Genomic DNA, 15,989 nt, shown 5'->3' with positions numbered 1-15,989 from the left:
CGCTCGATCAGGCGCAGGTATGGGTTTCTGAGGATGGTTGACCGAAAGTTCGACTGATGGAACTGTAAGTGACAGCGACAAGAGTTGACCTTAAACATTTCAAACAAGACCCAATACTTAGTAGTTGAGACATGAAGCCCTGGCCTGGGTCGGAGGCTACCATTTCCAGCTCCGCCGGCGCGGAGCAGACAATAGGCCGAAAAGTGGGGTAGTAAACCATTTCCGGCGCATTGCCGGAGAATTCCGGATGGCAACTATTTCATGTGATTTCGTAGTTGCATACTCCACTCATAAACTCAGCGATTAGAATTATTGTGAGCCCATTCTTTGCGAGAAAAACAGAAAGGTAGAAAACTTCAGTCCTGTAGAGATCATGCTCACATTGTGTTAGATTATCAGTTCATTGTATCCTCAACACACCAGTCTCGACCATGACGAATGTTGGATCCAAAACTATCGTGCTCATTACAGGCGCCAATACTGGCCTAGGTACAACAACATTACCCGGCCATCTACTCGTAAACTCGGCTGATCATGAACTTTGTTGGTAGGATTTGAGATTGCTAAAGCTCTTTTCGCACGTCCAGAACAGTATCACATTCTCATCGGATGTCGCGGTCAATTCAGTCGTGCAGATGATGCTATAAAAGAACTGCAGAAGCTTTCACCTCACAGTGCTTCTACGGCGGAGCCACTTTCGATTGACATATCTTCAGACGAATCGATTGCCGAGGCGTTGGAGCGAGTCCAAAAGACTCTTGGCTACATCGATATCTTGGTCAATAACGCTGGTACGTCCACTTTTTGCATTTTCCTGACCATCTCTGCGGCGACTTAACACTACTTTAGGCGCCGACTTCGAAACAGCTGTATCCTCCGGCCGTCTTACTAAGCGGGAGGCTTGGAGTCAGACCTGGGATGTCAATGTATCTAGCACACATCTCTTCACCGAGGCTTTCGCACCGCTGTTATTGGCTTCGAAAACTCACTCGCCCCGTCTGCTCTTCATCACCAGTGGTTTAGCTTCTGCTACTGAGAATGCCAGCGGCTCTAGTCCGCGTTACGCGCTCGCGCCAGCCGGGTGGCCGAAACCGTATGCGCCATATCTGGCCTATCGGTCGAGTAAGAGCGGGCTAAACTTGCTGGCGACAGAATGGGCACGGCTCTTGTACAACGATGGCGTCAAGGTATTCAACATTTCGCCGGGCTTTCTCAATACGGGTCTGGGCGATGATCGTGCTACGTCTGAACGAAGAGATAAGGGCGCTATGGGCGCACTCGATCCGGCTATTGGAGGCGAATACTGTGCCGACGTTGTCGAAGGCAAGCTAGACGAGAAGTCTTGGCCCATCAAGACACTGAGATATGATATGGTGCAGCCCTGGTAGAAAAAGATCGCATTGAACAAGGCATGGAGCTATAAGGTTCTCAAGAAATCAAAGCCTCAGATGCGTTTTCCGAAGGTTTCAGCGAAATGGGCCAGCATCAAACCCTTCCATGGTAGCCTTGTGTTGAATAGCATAAAATATCGACAGCCTTGTGCCGCGGTGCTTTCGTCAAATATTGTCTCCTAAACGAGCTAATCTACGTTTCTAGTTCGATTTGCTAATACTGTTTTGTTGGATCAAGATGTCAAGTGCCATTCTTTTACTGATCGTTATTGTTTGAAAATAAGTTAAAATATAGTGTTTACACTGTGTTGCAGATGGATTTATCTACTATTGTGCTCTATTTATCGATTTCTTTTTCGGGCGTAAACATGATAAACAAGGAATTTGAACAGATGTTAGGGAAATAGGTCGTGAAGTTTTAATAGTAAAATAAACGCCGGGCATACAATGAAATTGTCCGAAGAAAGTTCGCGAAGTGACGGTTCTGAAAGATTTTGGCCCGAGACGTAAGATACTCAGAGCCGTGAGAACCGAATAATACATGCAGACGAAATTCAGATGATGCTTTAGGAAAGTTACAGTGACATCACAGGTGTTGGCGGAATAGGGTCATCATTCCTCTTACACCGGGTGGTCTGACTTCTTTGAAGAAGAAGCCGAGTACTACCTCGTTGTGATTGTATAAAGCTGTTCCACTCACTGGCGAAGTCAAACCTGTGATAGACCGTGTTCATTTTGTTTGTCTGATCGTCCAAAGAATAGCATACATTCAGTCAACATGGGTAGCATCAACGAAGAAGCGGCGCTACCAACTATCGACATTAGCGCGTTGCTGTCGCCGACGGCTTCGGAGGAGGCGCGCCAGGCTGTTGTCGAGAGTATGAGTAATGCTTGCCATACATATGGCTTCTTCAACCTCGTCGGCCACGGCATACCGCAAGATGCCCTACGAGATGCTCTTGAATGCAACAAGTTATTCTTCGCCTTACCCGAGGACAAGAAGATGGAGGTTTCCATCAAAAAGTCTGTTGGTCGCTCATTCAGAGGCTACGAGCCTCCCGGTATCCAGACCCATCATGATGGTCTGTTGCCTGACACCAAAGAGGTGAGTCCTTCCTACGGTCAAACATAATACATGTTTCATCATTCGAAAAGGTTAACAACGAGATGTTCTAGACTTTCATGGTAGGGCGGGAGGTCAGTGAAAACGACCCCGACTACGGCTCCTTCTCTACTGGACCAAACCAGTGGCCCTCCAACATGCATGAGGAGAAGTTCCAAGGCCGTGTAATGGACTATCAAAAGAGGATGTTGGGGCTTGTAAAAGAAATTCTTGACATCCTGGCTCTTGGTCTTCCGAAAGACTGGAAATGCCCGTCAAATGTTTTTGACCCGCTTCTCAACGAGCCGTCCATTCCAATGAGATATCTTCACTACGGACCCATCGAGGTCCATAACTCCCGCCAATTTGGAGGTGAGTCTTCAGAGTGTTCCCAAAGTAGTCTTGTTATATGTGTATGTGCTTATACTGTCTTCAGTGGCCGATCACACCGATTTTGGATTTGTGTCAATCCTACTTCAGGAGGCAGGCACTTCAGGTCTTGAGGTGTTCTACCCGCCGTTGGAGACGTGGGTGCCTGTGCCTGTGGTTCGGGAAGGCTTCGTCATCAATATGGGCGATATGATGCAGATGTACACGGGAGGTTATTACCGCAGCGCTCGCCATCGCGTGTTGACTAATCGAGACAAGCACCGCCACAGCGTTGCGTTCTTCCTGAATGGAAACCTGAAGCTCAATGTGAAGGCACTGGACGGCTCTGGCGTGGAAACGGTGGTAGGTGAGCAGATACAGCAGCGACTGATTGAGACTATGGGAGAAACGGGCAATTTGCTCAAACGCCAGGTAGTGAGTCCTTAGAGATCAGTAAAAGAATTTGTATTGTAGTCCATCATGACGCAAAAATACAAGCCCTGCACTACTTTCTCAAAACCCATTCTTATACCACTCCCTGATCAACAGGATCCAAGTGTCGATACCACCACCAATAGTGCCAATAATCCATCCCTCGTCTAAATCTTCGCAGCATGCATAGCGAAATGCTGTTTCGTCGAAAGATTTCTCAGCAGGGAACATCCGAAGGCTTTGTGGAAGAGCTGGTACGATAGCAAGGGCTGTTTGATTTCCTGTCTGGAGCTCTTGTTGTAGCATAGAGTCTTCTGTAATTCTCGCATAGAACGAAGGATCTCGCCAGTAAACGTGCTTTATGAATGTTACATATAGGACAAGGCCGACTTCATCTGGACGAGTTTTATCCTGGTGTAACTTGATAAAAATGTGAGGGTTGCGTTTGCAGAATTTGCATGCTGATTCGAGGTTTGGCACCCATTCCCGTTCCCTTGCGCCGCGGTCCTTCAGAATGATAGTGGTCAGATTTCTGTGTTCGATCGTAGAAAGCTCGATGAATTTCAAGAACCGTCGCAAAACGCTCTTGTCAAGTTCCCGGTGGTTGCGGATGATGATCAAGTTGTATCTCAAACCAAGACCCTTGGTTACGGTATGCAATTCGCGATTGACGAATTGGAGCTGATTAGCGAGGGTATAGTCAGGATATCTTACTCCAACGTTGCGCTTTTCCATGTCATCTGACACAAGCATCTCATCCTCCAGCGTTTGGTCTTCTTCGAGACAGAAGTAGCCCATACCGCAAGTATCCTGACTGTACACCAGGCCTAGCGGCTCGGCGAGAGCAAACTTGCATGTTCTGTTTCAAAGCTCACCAGGGAGAATGAGCAGGTAGTTTTCCATCATCGATGGTGAGATGGGAAGTGGGCTTTGATGCTCGCCGTGTATCAAAGCAAACTGCGAGCTCAACAACGTCATGAATTAAAAAGTGGCACATGCGACCACCCAAATTTCCACTCCGCTCGTTCTACAAATCAAATCCTGCGATTATACTGACCAAGTCTGACTGTAGCCCTTGCGAATTTGGCTAACATGTACGTTTACATGGCACTATCATATCTACAATTTCCACTAGCCCAGAATGTGAGTGAATGGAAACATAGAGTCTCCTGGGCGGATGAGAAAGGTGGAAGGGAATGTTATATTCGTGATGAAGATTCCAGCTTCATCTAGAAAATTGAAGAAATGACTTGTCACTCAGATTGTCAACTCTCTAATAGTACATTCAAGTTCAAATGTTCTACTTCTTAAGCCATACTTTTGCACTTTCCTCGCTGAACTGCTCTCTTGCACCTCAATAATCAAAAACATCAACTTTGGTACAACATACCACAAAATTACACAAGATGTGCACACGGTACCATTACGGCTTCTTATTATGTGAGAGGAACGGTCGTAAGTGCAGGTTTGTAGAAGAAAAGCCTTGCGACGCGGGCAACTGTCCTGATACTGGAGTTGAACATCAGTGGCGGTGGAAGAGAGGCATGTGTACAGCCCACGGAGGCAACGCGCATGAGGGGAAAGACAGAGGTACGGAAGTTTGGACATGGCACGGCGATAAGCCGAGTGAATGGCATGGTACAGTTTGTATTACGATGTGAGCGAGGACTCGGGAATATGAGGAAGACATAGTAGAAGATCTATCACTTTGATTACCATGAACTCAGACCTTGTATATCCGTATACCGTATATTTGTTTGATATTTCATAGGTGTTCGAGATCACTGTACGATCCAGGTCTACATCAATATTAATTCTGTCGGTGTGGATATCGTGATATTTACATCTTGAGACACTATCAACATAACACTCTGTCGGATGTTGCTTGTTGTAGTTGTATCATGTCTATTCATCACTTGGCTTTCTAACATACCGAAATTCGAGCGTTAGACCACACAGTTGCTGGAAAATGTGGCTCAAGATTCTGGCACATTAGCGGAACGAAAATAACATCATTGCCACAGTTCTGTCACTACAGCATCAGAAAATATAAGATCTTGGTTTTTCGTAACGTTGTCTTCGATGTAACAGGAAGACTTGCCGAGTCACTGTAATCTTGAGCCATATTTTCCTGTAAACAAGTGACACACTAAATCGGTGTTGTAATTCATGTTTTGCGCTATGTTTCAGGTACGCGACCTCAATCGATCTAACTCTTCGGCTTGACGTTTCAGCACTACATATGCAAAGCTTGCATGCTTGATCAGGAGCTCTTCAATGGCAGGCTTCTGTAGTAGCTTGATATGTGATGTGATGGTGAGAATGAGAACTTCTCGCAAACCAGCGTCTTTGTCCACAGTGGTAACAAGAGCATGCTCTGCAGCCGGAGGAAACTCCTCGTCCTCCCAGTACACTCTGCATCCGCGTGCAAACTTCTCACGAGCAAGTTCTTTCAAGCCTGCAACGCCATACTTGTCGGCAATCTCGTACATCTTGGCGTGAACAAGGAGTTGGCTGGCATCTCCTTGAGGTGGCGCGGACGTACAATCTTGACACATAAAGTTACGACACTTTTCTCCACAAGTGTCAGATGTGCAAACATGGTGAGGACAGACCTTGTAATCGTCGCCTGGGCAACCTGGTTGGCAAGTATGAGGAAAATCGTAAGAATATCCGCTCTCTGTCTTCACCGCCACGTAAACTACTCCAGGCAGCGATCTTTTGTTGTCTGGCAGCTCAGGCTCGTACTCAAATTTGTAAAAGTACTGCATGAGCAGCTCGATGACCGCCGGATCATCTTCTGGCAGGTCGATCTTTGCTTCGGCGGCTTCCTGGTGTTGCCCACTATGTCAGCAACTCTAGATTGAGCATTCTGTTACTGTTGTAAACTCACTTTGCCAACAGCAAACTTCTCCGCTGTTCGGAAAAAGCTCGATAGAGAGCAAACAATAGCCTTATGCACATTGTAGGAGTTGTTACCGCAGGTAATGATAAGGTCTGAGTATTCGCCGGAAACAAGCAAGCTATCTCAAGTCAGACCGATGGCTACAAAGATTAAAAGATAGTTGTACTTTTGGAAGCTTGCAACAAGCTCATCACTGATATAATTGGTCATCGTCGCGAGGTACGCACCTACAATATTGTGTGTTGTGGAGAACACCGACAGGTTGACAGGTTGGAGCAATCTTACGTCGTAAATAGACTGCGGGGTAGTGGCGTGAAATTGCCCATCTTCAGTGTAAATCTCAGACCAGGTCACACTATATACCTCTCACTATAACATTGCAGTAAATACAGATGTTGGCAGATATCGAAGCTAAATCGTTGGTTGTTCTGGCAAGAATTCAAACAGCCAACTGAGAAGAGGAAAGAGTCCTGAAACTAGACAGTTTGTGTCTTGGACAAGGCAAGATGTTTAGAGGATGTCCTCCACATGAGCGTGCGTTATAATGTAGTGCCTGAAATCACCCTCTCCTTAACCAAAGTCAACGTAATGTTCAAGCTGCGTATGTTCATCGCCTTTTGAAACCTTGACACTATCTGAATGTTCAAAATGAACTGCGTTCCTACTTCCATCCGGCTTCGGTCTTCATCTTGAGTACTCCGAAAGCCAAACCATTGAACTCTGTAAGCAAAGTCTCGATCTCCGGCTTCTTGACTAGATCAGACATATGGTCGGCAATGGTCTTGGAAACGATATCGCGAAGCCCCTTGTCGTGTTCAGGCGTGGTGGAAAACGCGTGATGAGCAGCTATAGGAAACGCGCAGTCGTTCCAGAAGCGTTGACAAGCTTTGCTAAACTTCTCAATGACTAAATCTTTAAGACCCATAATGTTGTACTTGTCAGCAATCTCATACATCTTGGCATGTATAACAAGCTGATCAGCCAACCCGTCAGGCGCAGGGAGAGGAGGTGTGCAAAGCTCGCAGATGAAGTCCACGCAGTTTCGGTTACAATCTCGACCACAGGTATGATGAGCGCAGAGCTTGTCGTTAGTACCACATGAATACAACCATTGACCTAAAAACACGTCTTCTTCCCTGTAGCAGGTGTGAGACTGATTGCTCCGCTTGCCCTTCTTGCTTGATTTCAGAGTTTTCCTAGGCGGCTGGGCGTCGATCTCTAGAAGAAGTGGTTCGTACTCAGCCTCGTACAGGTACTGCACTAGTAATTTGATAGTCGCCGGGTCGTCGTCAGGCAGTTCGATCTTCCCTTCTTCGTGCTCCTAGAGTTTGACCGGCATTGAGCACTACTCAGCTTCCAAAAAAACATATATGAAGGGAGCTCACCTTCCCAGGGAATTTGATAGCGGAAGCAAAGAACTCTGCGCGCGAGCACACGATGTTCTTGTGGACCTTGTATGAATCTGGTCCGCATGTAATGATGAGGTCGGAAAATGATCCGGAGGTGAGGAACCTGTGACTAGGTCAGCAAAATTATCATGAACAGTATTTAGCGACATACCCCTTCACGGTAGCTAGCAGTTGTTCACGGGACGCGTCCGCCATCGTGGTTGATGGGGAAAAGGTGCAGTAGTGCGGGGAATAAACAAAGCGAATGCGACGTCACGTGGCGTATGAACGTTGGCGGAATACCTTCGACACCCTAGAAGGAGTAAGGCCTAAAAGGCCTGGAAGATTTGTTCAGAATGACTGCGTACGCGCGAGTCTAGCCAAGAGACTAGACTTTTAGCGCCAACATCATAGTTAGAACGTGTGCAAGAGTAAGTGAGCGTTGCAATACAGAGTTATACATATATTTGTCTATATTTACAGTGTTATTGTACTAATTATCTTGTATATTGTCCGCAGACTTGCAAGATCCAAGGTGGTGTTTTGATGTTTTGGGTCTAATGCTAGACTTCTTTTGGGGTGTCGAAGGTATTTTTCAGGCCACCGATATCTGCATCTGACACGCACAGACCACTGTACATGAACTTTCCGCGAACATGAATGCAAGTGAAGAGAGTTGGAGAGCGCTGCAGAGTCGTAAAGACAAACTCAATGTAACATCTCCAGAAAAAGGCATTGAAATGACATACGAAACTCAGTGAACAGAACCTACTCAATCTCGAAAAGGTCGTCCATCTAGATTTCAATACTCAGGTTTCTAGATCAGTCTCCAGAAGTTGGTCAAGTGGAATACAACCGATGATAGAGCAACCTCTGTACGCACTCGCACATGTTGACACCACGTACGAAGCTCCTACTGAGTCTTCTACCGCACACCCCAGCCAAATTCGTCGGCCTTCTTGAGCAATATGGAAAGAGACAAGCCACTGATCTCCTTTATCAGAGCTTGAACCTCAGTTTTACAGATCAGTTCTATGTGCTTGCAGATGATACCACTGACTACATTTCGTAACCCCTTGTCTCCATAGTTGTTGAGAGGGCGTAATTCGCAGCCACTGGAAATGCATTGTCGTTCCAAAAGGCTTCGCAGCTTCGTCGAAATTTCTCCTCGCACAGGTGCTTAAGTCCTGCCACGTTGTATTTGTCGGTTATCTCGTACATCTTGGCGTGAATGAGGAGTTGGTCTGCAGATCCTCGAATGCACGGCTGTGTACACTTGCTGCAGTAGAAGTCCTTGCAATTGGAGTCGCATTGAATAGTACAGATATGATGAGGACAAAGCGAATAGGCATCGCATTCATCCCTCCAGCCGATGATGCAAGTATGAGGGAAATCATACTAGTAAACGCCATATTCCGAACTGCGTCTTTCGCCTCGATTGATAACTATGCTGGAAGCGCCCCGTGAAGCGATGAGCGTGGAATCCTGAGCGACCATGTGGTTCGGATCGTATTCGCCCTCATAGAGATACTGCAAAAGCAGGGTAATGATGGCAGGCTCGTCGTCCGGAAGATCAACCCTACTTTCTTCCGCCTCCTACACCGCGTTAACATCATCCAAGGTAGTAGACAATGAACTTTACCTTTCCGCCAAACTTGACAGCTCGCGCAAAGAAGTCTGCCTGTGTACAGACGATCATCTTGTGGACATTGTGGACATCGCTTCCGCATGTAATTATAAGGTCGGAGTAGTCGCCTGATGTGAGACAACTGCAGCAGTGTGATCAGCAAATGTTGTAAGTCACCTCTCGATGAGAACGACGAACTTTTTGACCAGTTTCAATACTCGTTCCGCAGAAGATTCTGCCATTCTGGGCGTAGACAGAATGCCGTGGCGGATATTGAGTAAAGACTTGTGGAGGGGAAGACACGCCACAAGTTTCGCGACTGTGAGGTGCCCGGTGTGTGGCTGCCAAGGTTTCAAGTACTGTTTGCGGTTAACTCCACGGATGGAAAGTTGGAGAAGATCTGTAGAGCGGATGGTATAGTGAAAGCGTAAATTCTTAACGGATGCTCCGCACTAGGCACAACCAGAGAGGTACGAAAGCCGCAAAGTGGCCACAATATAACACAAATAGCCTTACAGCACAAGAGAGTGATCGTTGTTACAAGGCTGCAGGTATTCAGCGTGGTAGTGTGGAAGCGAACGATACGGAGAAAATGACCTGAGAGTTTAGGACATGACAAATAACTTCAAGAATTGATTTTAGAACTATCAGATGTTGTATGCTCTCAAGAACTGTCTCACAACACCCAAGCCGTTGTTCGTGTGTCGTTGATGAGTGATCGCTCGACATCCTGGCTTCCTGATTGCTTTGATACGAACTGTAATGCTCATTCGACGTGTTCTCACTTTAGCCAACCATTCTTGTCCGCCTTCTCCTTCAGGAGTCTGAACGCCAATCCATTGAATTCCGCCATGGGTGCTTCGATCTCGGGCTTCCTTAGGAGAACCATATGCTCCGAAATGGTCTTGCACACGATTTCGCGCAGGCCCTTGTCGTGGTCAGGAGTGGTGCAGAATGCGTGGTCGGCCGACTCTGAAAACTCTGGATCGTTCCAATAAGCCGCACAAGCAAGTTGAAACTTATACTTTGACAACTCATTTAGACCCAGTAGAAGTTATTTGTCCCCAATGTCGTATACCTCAGTATGTATGAGGAGCTGGTCAGCTGTACCATACAACGGGGCGTACTCGTCGCCTTTGAAATTGATGCAGTCGAAGTTGCACTGCTCTCCGCAATATCGATGCGGGGATACCAAACGGTCTGATGAATAGTGAGCGCAACGGGAGCCACCGGGAGGAGAATTGCAATTGCGCGGCTGCTTTGCTATAAAGATGTCGACGAGGGCGAGTAAACATCTTTAGAGAAGTGAGGTTCATACTCAACTTCGTAGAAATATTGAATTAGCAGTTTAATGACAGCCGATCATTCGTCTGAGCAATGGATCTTGCCCTCAACTGACTCCTGCGTACCTGTTGGAAGTGGCCCCATCATTCGTTAGATTCATCAATACTTGGTATTCGAACAGGAAGTTTGATAGATTTGGCCGACGAACTCGAAGCGTGTGCTCACAATGACCTTGATTGTATCGGTTCCGCAGGTCACTACGAGATCGGAGAACTCGCCTGTCTTGAAGAAGCTCGTGTAGAAGGTCAGATGACGGTAGTTATGTAGAGGCGGAGGAACCGTTGGGTCTTACCTCTTGATATCCGTTAGTAGTTGCTTGAACGACACGTCTGCCATGTTGGGTGTTGAACTGAGTGATGCAGGTCTCTTGAAGTTGAATTGCATCTCATCTGAGAGGAAGATAGATTATGTACATCTGTCTGGGCGCTTCTAGGGTAGATTCTAGAATAACCTATCAATATCTAACTTCCAAGTTCAATTGGGCACAAGAGGTCTTTCCGCGTATATATGTGAGCTTCATAAAGTGATGTTGATGTGCTATCAAGAATTCACTTGAACATTGACATTTGAACTGCAATGAAAGAGCTGCTTGGCTCGAAGAAAGAGCAAACCGCAGTTCAACGACCTTGCAAAGAAATAGCGACTTATCACTGTACTCCAGAACTTGTCTTCTTAGGTCTAACTGGATCCTGCAAACACAGAATTTACAAGATGACACCTTTTATGATATGGGTTTCCTCACTTGAGAACATCCTGTGCTAGAACGGAGCAAAAAGCACCTACCACAATCTAAAGGCTCCCAATACTATGCAGTACTTATACGTAAAGTTGTGTAGGTGACAACACTGGGTTACATGATAAGGTAGTGATGTTCATACCATGCTTTCGACATCGCTATGCAAAAGCTATATTCAGCGTTGGGTAAGCTCTGGTGTTCTTGAGTCTTTTGGTTGTTTAGCATGCGCTTCTCTTATGCTGCAGTAGTTACCACGATACCTACTACAAGATGTATTCTTACCTTTGGAAATCCTCCACCTGTCCCAGCTATACGCTAGTTCCTCGTGAATGATAGCTACTCCATGTTTCAAAGGCCACCAACTCACCCACCCACACCGTGCTATACACACATATCAGCAGCTACAAAGGCGTGAAAACCATCTGCAGCGGCGGAATCCACATAGTCAGGGTCTCCTTCTCCCCATCCGCAAAGGCCACACCATCCTCCCCGGGCGCGAAAGCAATGCTATAACGAAGAGCAAGACAGCTAATCAGCATGCGCAGTTGCATAATCGCCAAATTCCTACCCGAGCACATGAACGGGCCCCGCTGAAAAGCTAAGTAAGCCGCCGTATCTGGCGACAACGTCTCCCATCGCTCGGGCACGAATTCCGTCGCCTCTTCGAAATACCGCTCATCCCTGTGGATGGTGTACGTCGGCACGTTGATGATGGTGTCTCCCGGGATGAAGACTTCATCCACCTGCAGTCCTTGTGGGGGCGTCTGCCGCAGGAAGCCCATTGGGACTGCGGGTCGGAGACGCAGCGTCTCGTGGATTATGTAGTCTACGTACGGAATGCTCTTGGCTTTTTCGTAGGTCCAGGCGCCGTATCCGCTGGGGAATTCGGCTGCCATGAGGCGCTGGAGCTTTTGGTAGACGGCTGGGTATTTGACGAGAAAGTATAAACTACGTCCACGTTAGTCTGGGAGAATTGGTTCAGTGGAATCGTCACATGCAACTTACGTGTTTGTGAACGTGATGGCAACAGTATCGCTTTGTGTGTGATGATTAGCTCCAAGAGTCGGGACACGGTGAGCAGAAAGGCAACTCACCTGCCAGCACTGATCAAGGTTCGTACATCCTCTTGGATAGCCGATTCGGTCGGAGGAGCCGATCGGTCACCCTCATCCATGGCTTTGATTAGCCAGGTCATCACATCGCGCGGTTCCTGTTTGCTGTTTGCCGCACGTTCTGCTGCTAGGGACTCTCGTTTCAGGCGCAGCTGCTCGTAGCACCACCCGGCGAAGCGCTCAAATTTACCCGTGGCGCCCGGAACTACGCGTAGCATATTCATGAGCCATGGTAGGGTGGTGACAAGTCCTGCTATGGACATGGCTTCGTGCAGACTGGCAATGGCGGGATGTTCCTCGCCAGTGCTACGATGCGTGCCAGTTAGCCATTGCTATGGCAGTTTTTCTGAGAGAGTTTCGCAGATATATACGTACTGGAGCATTTTGAAGTCCTCGGAGAAAGCAATATCCCCCATAACATCGAACGAATAAAAGACACTCTGCTGAGTTATATTGAGGGGTTCCATAGTCCCGATGCGCGCCAGTAACAAATCTACCTTGGCCTTGACACGACTCTCATAGACGCTCAGAGCTGGTATCAACAGTCAGCTACAGTAATCAGAGGCGAGGATAGACTTTCCACTGGGTGATCATACCTCGAAAGCCAAGCCCTTTGTCCCAGGCTCGGCGTCTAAGTCTATGCTTCTCTTTGCTCCGAATGTTCTCGATGCCAACCTTGTCAGCATCGCCTGAGTTCTGATCGTACCATGTCGCCTTCTCGCACGTCGACATCGGGCCATAAACCAGATTGATGGCCGACGCGCGGATCACGGAGATCTCGCGCGGCCCGGTACGAACAAAGTCGCCATAGCAGGCATGAAGCTTCTGGACGTGTCGGTGGTACCGCATGTTTGTTCGTTTGATGATGATCATGCTTTTCGGCGTTACGTGTCAGAACCTGGTACCAAACAAAACGTGAAACTCCCATTTTTTTAAACTTACTGGTATGCATTCGAGAGTCTGGCAGCGAACGGACCCGGGAACCGGCGTAATTGGTGAAAAAAGGCGCGGTATACCAGCATGCTGCTGTATAGCCCAAGGAGGAAGGCCGAACCTGCCAACCAAGTGCGCAACAAGGCGCTCGTAACACCTAAACTGGAAAATGTCACGTAGTTGACGAAGAGTGATGCAAGCACTCCTAGGTACGTAAACACCAGTTCCCATCCCCGGTTGTCGATTTCGAGGTGTCGGATGGTTTGGTGCAACAGCAGGCCCAGCAGCGCCGAGAAACCAGCTGTCGATTGCCATGACGAATCGAGGGCTGCGGATAGATACGACATGGTTTGTTTGTCACCGTCAGTGTATTCTCTCTTCTGTGTGGGTTTATGAGCAATGACAGGTGAATTCCCAAGCGCGTCTCAAGATGACGGTAACAACGGTGGCTTTGAAGCTTGCAACACGATGCGTTTACTGAGCACTCTACCAATCGGAGAGAAAGGATGCCAATTCGTGGTTTATGTAAGTGCTTCTGAAGGAACTTGTTTCAATTCGTTCGTTTACTTCCCAGATAGAATAAGTACTCGGCGAATATACCTAAGTTCACGATTGTCCCCGGGACATATAGTTCCGGCTCACGTCACCCGTCTTGCGTTTATCTATTTTCCTGCAACAAAGTACCCGAGATCCTCTTTGCGCTTCGTCGAGATCACAGTAAGCCGGAAAATAGCATTTGGTCGTTGCCGCGAAGATCTGCAGTTACTACAGAAGCAGTATGGGAACAACCCACTCCCAAGCAAGAATAGAGCACTGAGAGACTGATTAGATAAATAGAGATCTTTTGAAATACATGAGAGCGGCTAAGTGCACGCAGGTAGAAGTGTAGAAAACGCTTGTTTCCAGCGAACTCGTTAGAATCAACTTGATTAAGCATCGCAAAAGTTTGACCGCCAGTTCTCACAACCCTGGCTTTAGTCCAAAATAGTCGGGGTACTCGAGTTTTCGTGACTCGTCCGGTTTCTGCGACTTGCCTGAGTACTTGCTAATTTGGGCTCCTGCTGCATATCCTGCAATGGCTTGTAAAGTCTTGACCCCGAAATTCGACTCGGGGAGCCAGAGTCTGACCATCCAAGTAGACATTTCAGACTTGCTTGTGATGAATGGCCTCAGAACGCGCTCATACTCCTTTGCTGCCTCCTCGGCGTTGAATTTGTCAGACGTTTGTCCGTTTTTCTTCCATTGTTTCTCAATCTCTCCCGCCAGCACATAAGCTCCAATCAGCGCAGCCGTTGTTCCCACTCCACCTCCAATGGCTCCCGGACAGAACGCCGCATCACCAAGTAGGACAACCCGCCCCTTAGACCATCCGCCTTCTGGTAGGCGGATCTGGCTCATGCGCTGGCAATACAAATCGTCGGCCTCTGAGGAGTTCTCCAGGTCGTTTAGAAACCTGTCGAGTTGCCAGCCTTGCGTCCCTTTAAACAGGTCCACCAGAGCCGTCTTTTGGTCTGCAAGTGTCTTGGCCGCGTCGAGGGCTGCGAACCCAACACGGGTGGCGAGGTATACTCTGATGTTCTCTGGCTTGTCCCTGCGGGTCATGATAGCCTTGCCTCCTGGGATATGGCATACACTCCAATCGAAAGTGTCATCCTCCCGAGACGGCGCTGTGAAGTAGGCCATGTAGACGCCAAGATCGCGGTGCAGATCTGGAAACGAAGTGCCTAGTAAGAGTTTGCGCGTGGCAGAGGCGATACCATCGGCACCGATGAGGATATCGAAGTCGTCCCGAGTGCCATCGGATAGTGTGACATGAACCTTCCCGCCCGATGATCCCTCGTCCTGAGTAAAGTGCTTGACGTGAGAGTCGAACAGGTATTTCACCCCTCCAAGGTTCTTAGTCGCATCGTAGAGAATATTGACGAGGTCTCCGCGCATCACTTCGATCTCGTGTGTCGGGCTGTATGCGGCCTTACCGCTGGTGTCGACCGGAAAGAAGGCTTTTGTTTTGCCTTGATAATCGACGAACCGCATCCCAGGCTCGGGGCATCGAGCGGCCCGCAGAGCATCTTCTATGCCCATCATTCTTGTTATGACAATCCCCTGTCCGCTCAGATCGACTTGTTGCCCGGTTGCCCGAAGCGTGGGGTTACGCTCCACGACGGTAACATCACAGCCGATGCGCGAGAGCCAGAACGCTGCAGCTGGGCCGCCGATGCCTGCTCCAGCAATGAGAACCTTGAGAGAAGACATGATGCCTTGTGAACGATAAGCGATGGCGGTTGTGCTCATGAATGGAGTGTGTGAGAATAGTGTATAGTAGGCAATGCAACGATACTGTATTCAGGTGGTCAAGATATCAGACGAACAAGTGTGCTTGAGAGTTGGACTGATTAATGAGGGATGAACCCTTGGGGATGTGGAATATACATATTGATGTGTCACAGGCCAATAGCGGCGTAGTTCATTAGTAATAGACAGTCTGAATAGAAGGCAAACATAGGAAAATATCTGTAGATGATAGTCGTCAAGAAATGCTCAGAAACTAGCCCACCCATGAAACTTCAACTAAGCCCGACTAGGAAGTGTGGTGAAAGCTATGACAAAGCTTTAAACTTTATAAGCGAGCACGCTAATCCAGGAACGGCTA

At 47.9% G+C, this 15,989-nt stretch overlaps 9 protein-coding genes across 9 annotated transcripts; 3 read left to right on the top strand and 6 right to left on the bottom strand.

The window, feature by feature from the left end:
• The first annotated feature begins 392 nt into the window (after positions 1-392).
• Positions 393-1,841, top strand: P153DRAFT_419363 (dehydrogenase with different specificitie). The gene is made up of 3 exons (XM_033672183.1): positions 393-489; positions 552-791; positions 850-1,841. Exons 1-3 carry the CDS (start codon positions 432-434, stop codon positions 1,386-1,388), a joined length of 837 nt encoding a protein of 278 aa, XP_033529129.1. The 5' UTR covers positions 393-431; the 3' UTR covers positions 1,389-1,841.
• A 253-nt stretch (positions 1,842-2,094) lies between these two features.
• Positions 2,095-3,309, top strand: P153DRAFT_329385 (Clavaminate synthase-like protein; the record flags this gene model as incomplete). Its single annotated transcript, XM_033665387.1, has 3 exons — positions 2,095-2,496; positions 2,568-2,865; positions 2,930-3,309. Exons 1-3 carry the CDS (start codon positions 2,170-2,172, stop codon positions 3,307-3,309), a joined length of 1,005 nt encoding a protein of 334 aa, XP_033529128.1. The 5' UTR covers positions 2,095-2,169.
• Positions 3,310-3,375: 66 nt separating this feature from the next.
• P153DRAFT_402534 (uncharacterized protein) lies at positions 3,376-4,092 on the bottom strand (the record flags this gene model as incomplete). The annotated part of the gene is made up of 1 exon (XM_033671969.1): positions 3,376-4,092. One exon carries the CDS (start codon positions 4,090-4,092, stop codon positions 3,376-3,378), a length of 717 nt encoding a protein of 238 aa, XP_033529127.1.
• Positions 4,093-5,480: 1,388 nt separating this feature from the next.
• On the bottom strand, positions 5,481-6,319 carry P153DRAFT_278928 (uncharacterized protein; the record flags this gene model as incomplete). Its single annotated transcript, XM_033662987.1, has 2 exons — positions 5,481-6,138; positions 6,174-6,319. Coding segments are annotated over 2 exons (804 nt in total), but the record flags the coding sequence as incomplete, so codon positions are not given.
• A 188-nt stretch (positions 6,320-6,507) lies between these two features.
• On the bottom strand, positions 6,508-7,814 carry P153DRAFT_362478 (uncharacterized protein). Its single transcript, XM_033667143.1, has 3 exons — positions 7,760-7,814; positions 7,585-7,711; positions 6,508-7,520 (listed from the first exon to the last, which is right to left on the bottom strand). The coding sequence occupies exons 1-3, from the start codon at positions 7,801-7,803 to the stop codon at positions 6,861-6,863; spliced, it is 831 nt and encodes a 276-aa protein (XP_033529125.1). The 5' UTR covers positions 7,804-7,814; the 3' UTR covers positions 6,508-6,860.
• Positions 7,815-8,721: 907 nt separating this feature from the next.
• Positions 8,722-10,926, bottom strand: P153DRAFT_427383 (uncharacterized protein). Its single transcript, XM_033672666.1, has 8 exons — positions 10,851-10,926; positions 10,624-10,776; positions 10,293-10,509; positions 10,000-10,238; positions 9,731-9,759; positions 9,413-9,614; positions 9,230-9,356; positions 8,722-9,183 (listed from the first exon to the last, which is right to left on the bottom strand). The coding sequence occupies exons 1-8, from the start codon at positions 10,892-10,894 to the stop codon at positions 8,986-8,988; spliced, it is 1,209 nt and encodes a 402-aa protein (XP_033529124.1). The 5' UTR covers positions 10,895-10,926; the 3' UTR covers positions 8,722-8,985.
• Positions 10,927-11,507: 581 nt separating this feature from the next.
• P153DRAFT_8493 (cytochrome P450) lies at positions 11,508-13,992 on the bottom strand. The gene is made up of 6 exons (XM_033673445.1): positions 13,349-13,992; positions 13,003-13,280; positions 12,782-12,938; positions 12,389-12,712; positions 12,300-12,329; positions 11,508-12,242 (listed from the first exon to the last, which is right to left on the bottom strand). The coding sequence occupies exons 1-6, from the start codon at positions 13,684-13,686 to the stop codon at positions 11,696-11,698; spliced, it is 1,674 nt and encodes a 557-aa protein (XP_033529123.1). The 5' UTR covers positions 13,687-13,992; the 3' UTR covers positions 11,508-11,695.
• P153DRAFT_8649 (uncharacterized protein) lies at positions 13,510-14,236 on the top strand. Its single transcript, XM_033673454.1, has 2 exons — positions 13,510-14,115; positions 14,169-14,236. The coding sequence occupies exons 1-2, from the start codon at positions 13,739-13,741 to the stop codon at positions 14,170-14,172; spliced, it is 381 nt and encodes a 126-aa protein (XP_033529122.1). The 5' UTR covers positions 13,510-13,738; the 3' UTR covers positions 14,173-14,236.
• Positions 14,237-14,299: 63 nt separating this feature from the next.
• P153DRAFT_279362 (FAD/NAD(P)-binding domain-containing protein) lies at positions 14,300-15,592 on the bottom strand (the record flags this gene model as incomplete). The annotated part of the gene is made up of 1 exon (XM_033663015.1): positions 14,300-15,592. One exon carries the CDS (start codon positions 15,590-15,592, stop codon positions 14,300-14,302), a length of 1,293 nt encoding a protein of 430 aa, XP_033529121.1.
• Between the last annotated feature and the right edge of the window lie 397 nt (positions 15,593-15,989).

The sequence above is a fragment of the Dothidotthia symphoricarpi genome (genome assembly GCF_010015815.1).
Source record: "Dothidotthia symphoricarpi CBS 119687 unplaced genomic scaffold P153scaffold_1, whole genome shotgun sequence".
Lineage (NCBI taxonomy): Eukaryota > Fungi > Ascomycota > Dothideomycetes > Pleosporales > Dothidotthiaceae > Dothidotthia > Dothidotthia symphoricarpi.
This window is presented reverse-complemented; position numbering and strand designations above follow the sequence as displayed.

What these genes read in the sequence shown, in the direction of transcription:
- P153DRAFT_427383 (XM_033672666.1), bottom strand. Translation starts at nt 10,894, where the DNA reads ATGGCAGACGTGTCGTTCAAGCAACTACTAACGGATATCAAGAG. An exon ending in AGCTCCTCATACATACTGAG is followed by an intron (nt 10,239 to 10,292) that starts GTATACGACATT and finishes GAGTTGTCAAAG; the next exon opens with TATAAGTTTCAACTTGCTTG. An exon ending in GACAAGAATGGTTGGCTAAA is followed by an intron (nt 9,760 to 9,999) that starts GTGAGAACACGT and finishes GAATACCTGCAG; the next exon opens with CCTTGTAACAACGATCACTC.
- P153DRAFT_8493 (XM_033673445.1), bottom strand. Translation starts at nt 13,686, where the DNA reads ATGTCGTATCTATCCGCAGCCCTCGATTCGTCATGGCAATCGACAGCT. An exon ending in GAGGACTTCAAAATGCTCCA is followed by an intron (nt 12,713 to 12,781) that starts GTACGTATATAT and finishes CACGCATCGTAG; the next exon opens with CACTGGCGAGGAACATCCCG. An exon ending in ACCTTGATCAGTGCTGGCAG is followed by an intron (nt 12,330 to 12,388) that starts GTGAGTTGCCTT and finishes TCACACACAAAG; the next exon opens with CGATACTGTTGCCATCACGT.
- P153DRAFT_8649 (XM_033673454.1), top strand. Translation starts at nt 13,739, where the DNA reads ATGACAGGTGAATTCCCAAGCGCGTCTCAAGATGACGGTAACAACGGT.
- P153DRAFT_419363 (XM_033672183.1), top strand. Translation starts at nt 432, where the DNA reads ATGACGAATGTTGGATCCAAAACTATCGTGCTCATTACAGGCGCCAAT. An exon ending in AGGCGCCAATACTGGCCTAG is followed by an intron (nt 490 to 551) that starts GTACAACAACAT and finishes CTTTGTTGGTAG; the next exon opens with GATTTGAGATTGCTAAAGCT. An exon ending in TATCTTGGTCAATAACGCTG is followed by an intron (nt 792 to 849) that starts GTACGTCCACTT and finishes ACACTACTTTAG; the next exon opens with GCGCCGACTTCGAAACAGCT.
- P153DRAFT_362478 (XM_033667143.1), bottom strand. Translation starts at nt 7,803, where the DNA reads ATGGCGGACGCGTCCCGTGAACAACTGCTAGCTACCGTGAAGGG. An exon ending in CTGCTAGCTACCGTGAAGGG is followed by an intron (nt 7,712 to 7,759) that starts GTATGTCGCTAA and finishes ACCTAGTCACAG; the next exon opens with GTTCCTCACCTCCGGATCAT. An exon ending in CTATCAAATTCCCTGGGAAG is followed by an intron (nt 7,521 to 7,584) that starts GTGAGCTCCCTT and finishes GTCAAACTCTAG; the next exon opens with GAGCACGAAGAAGGGAAGAT.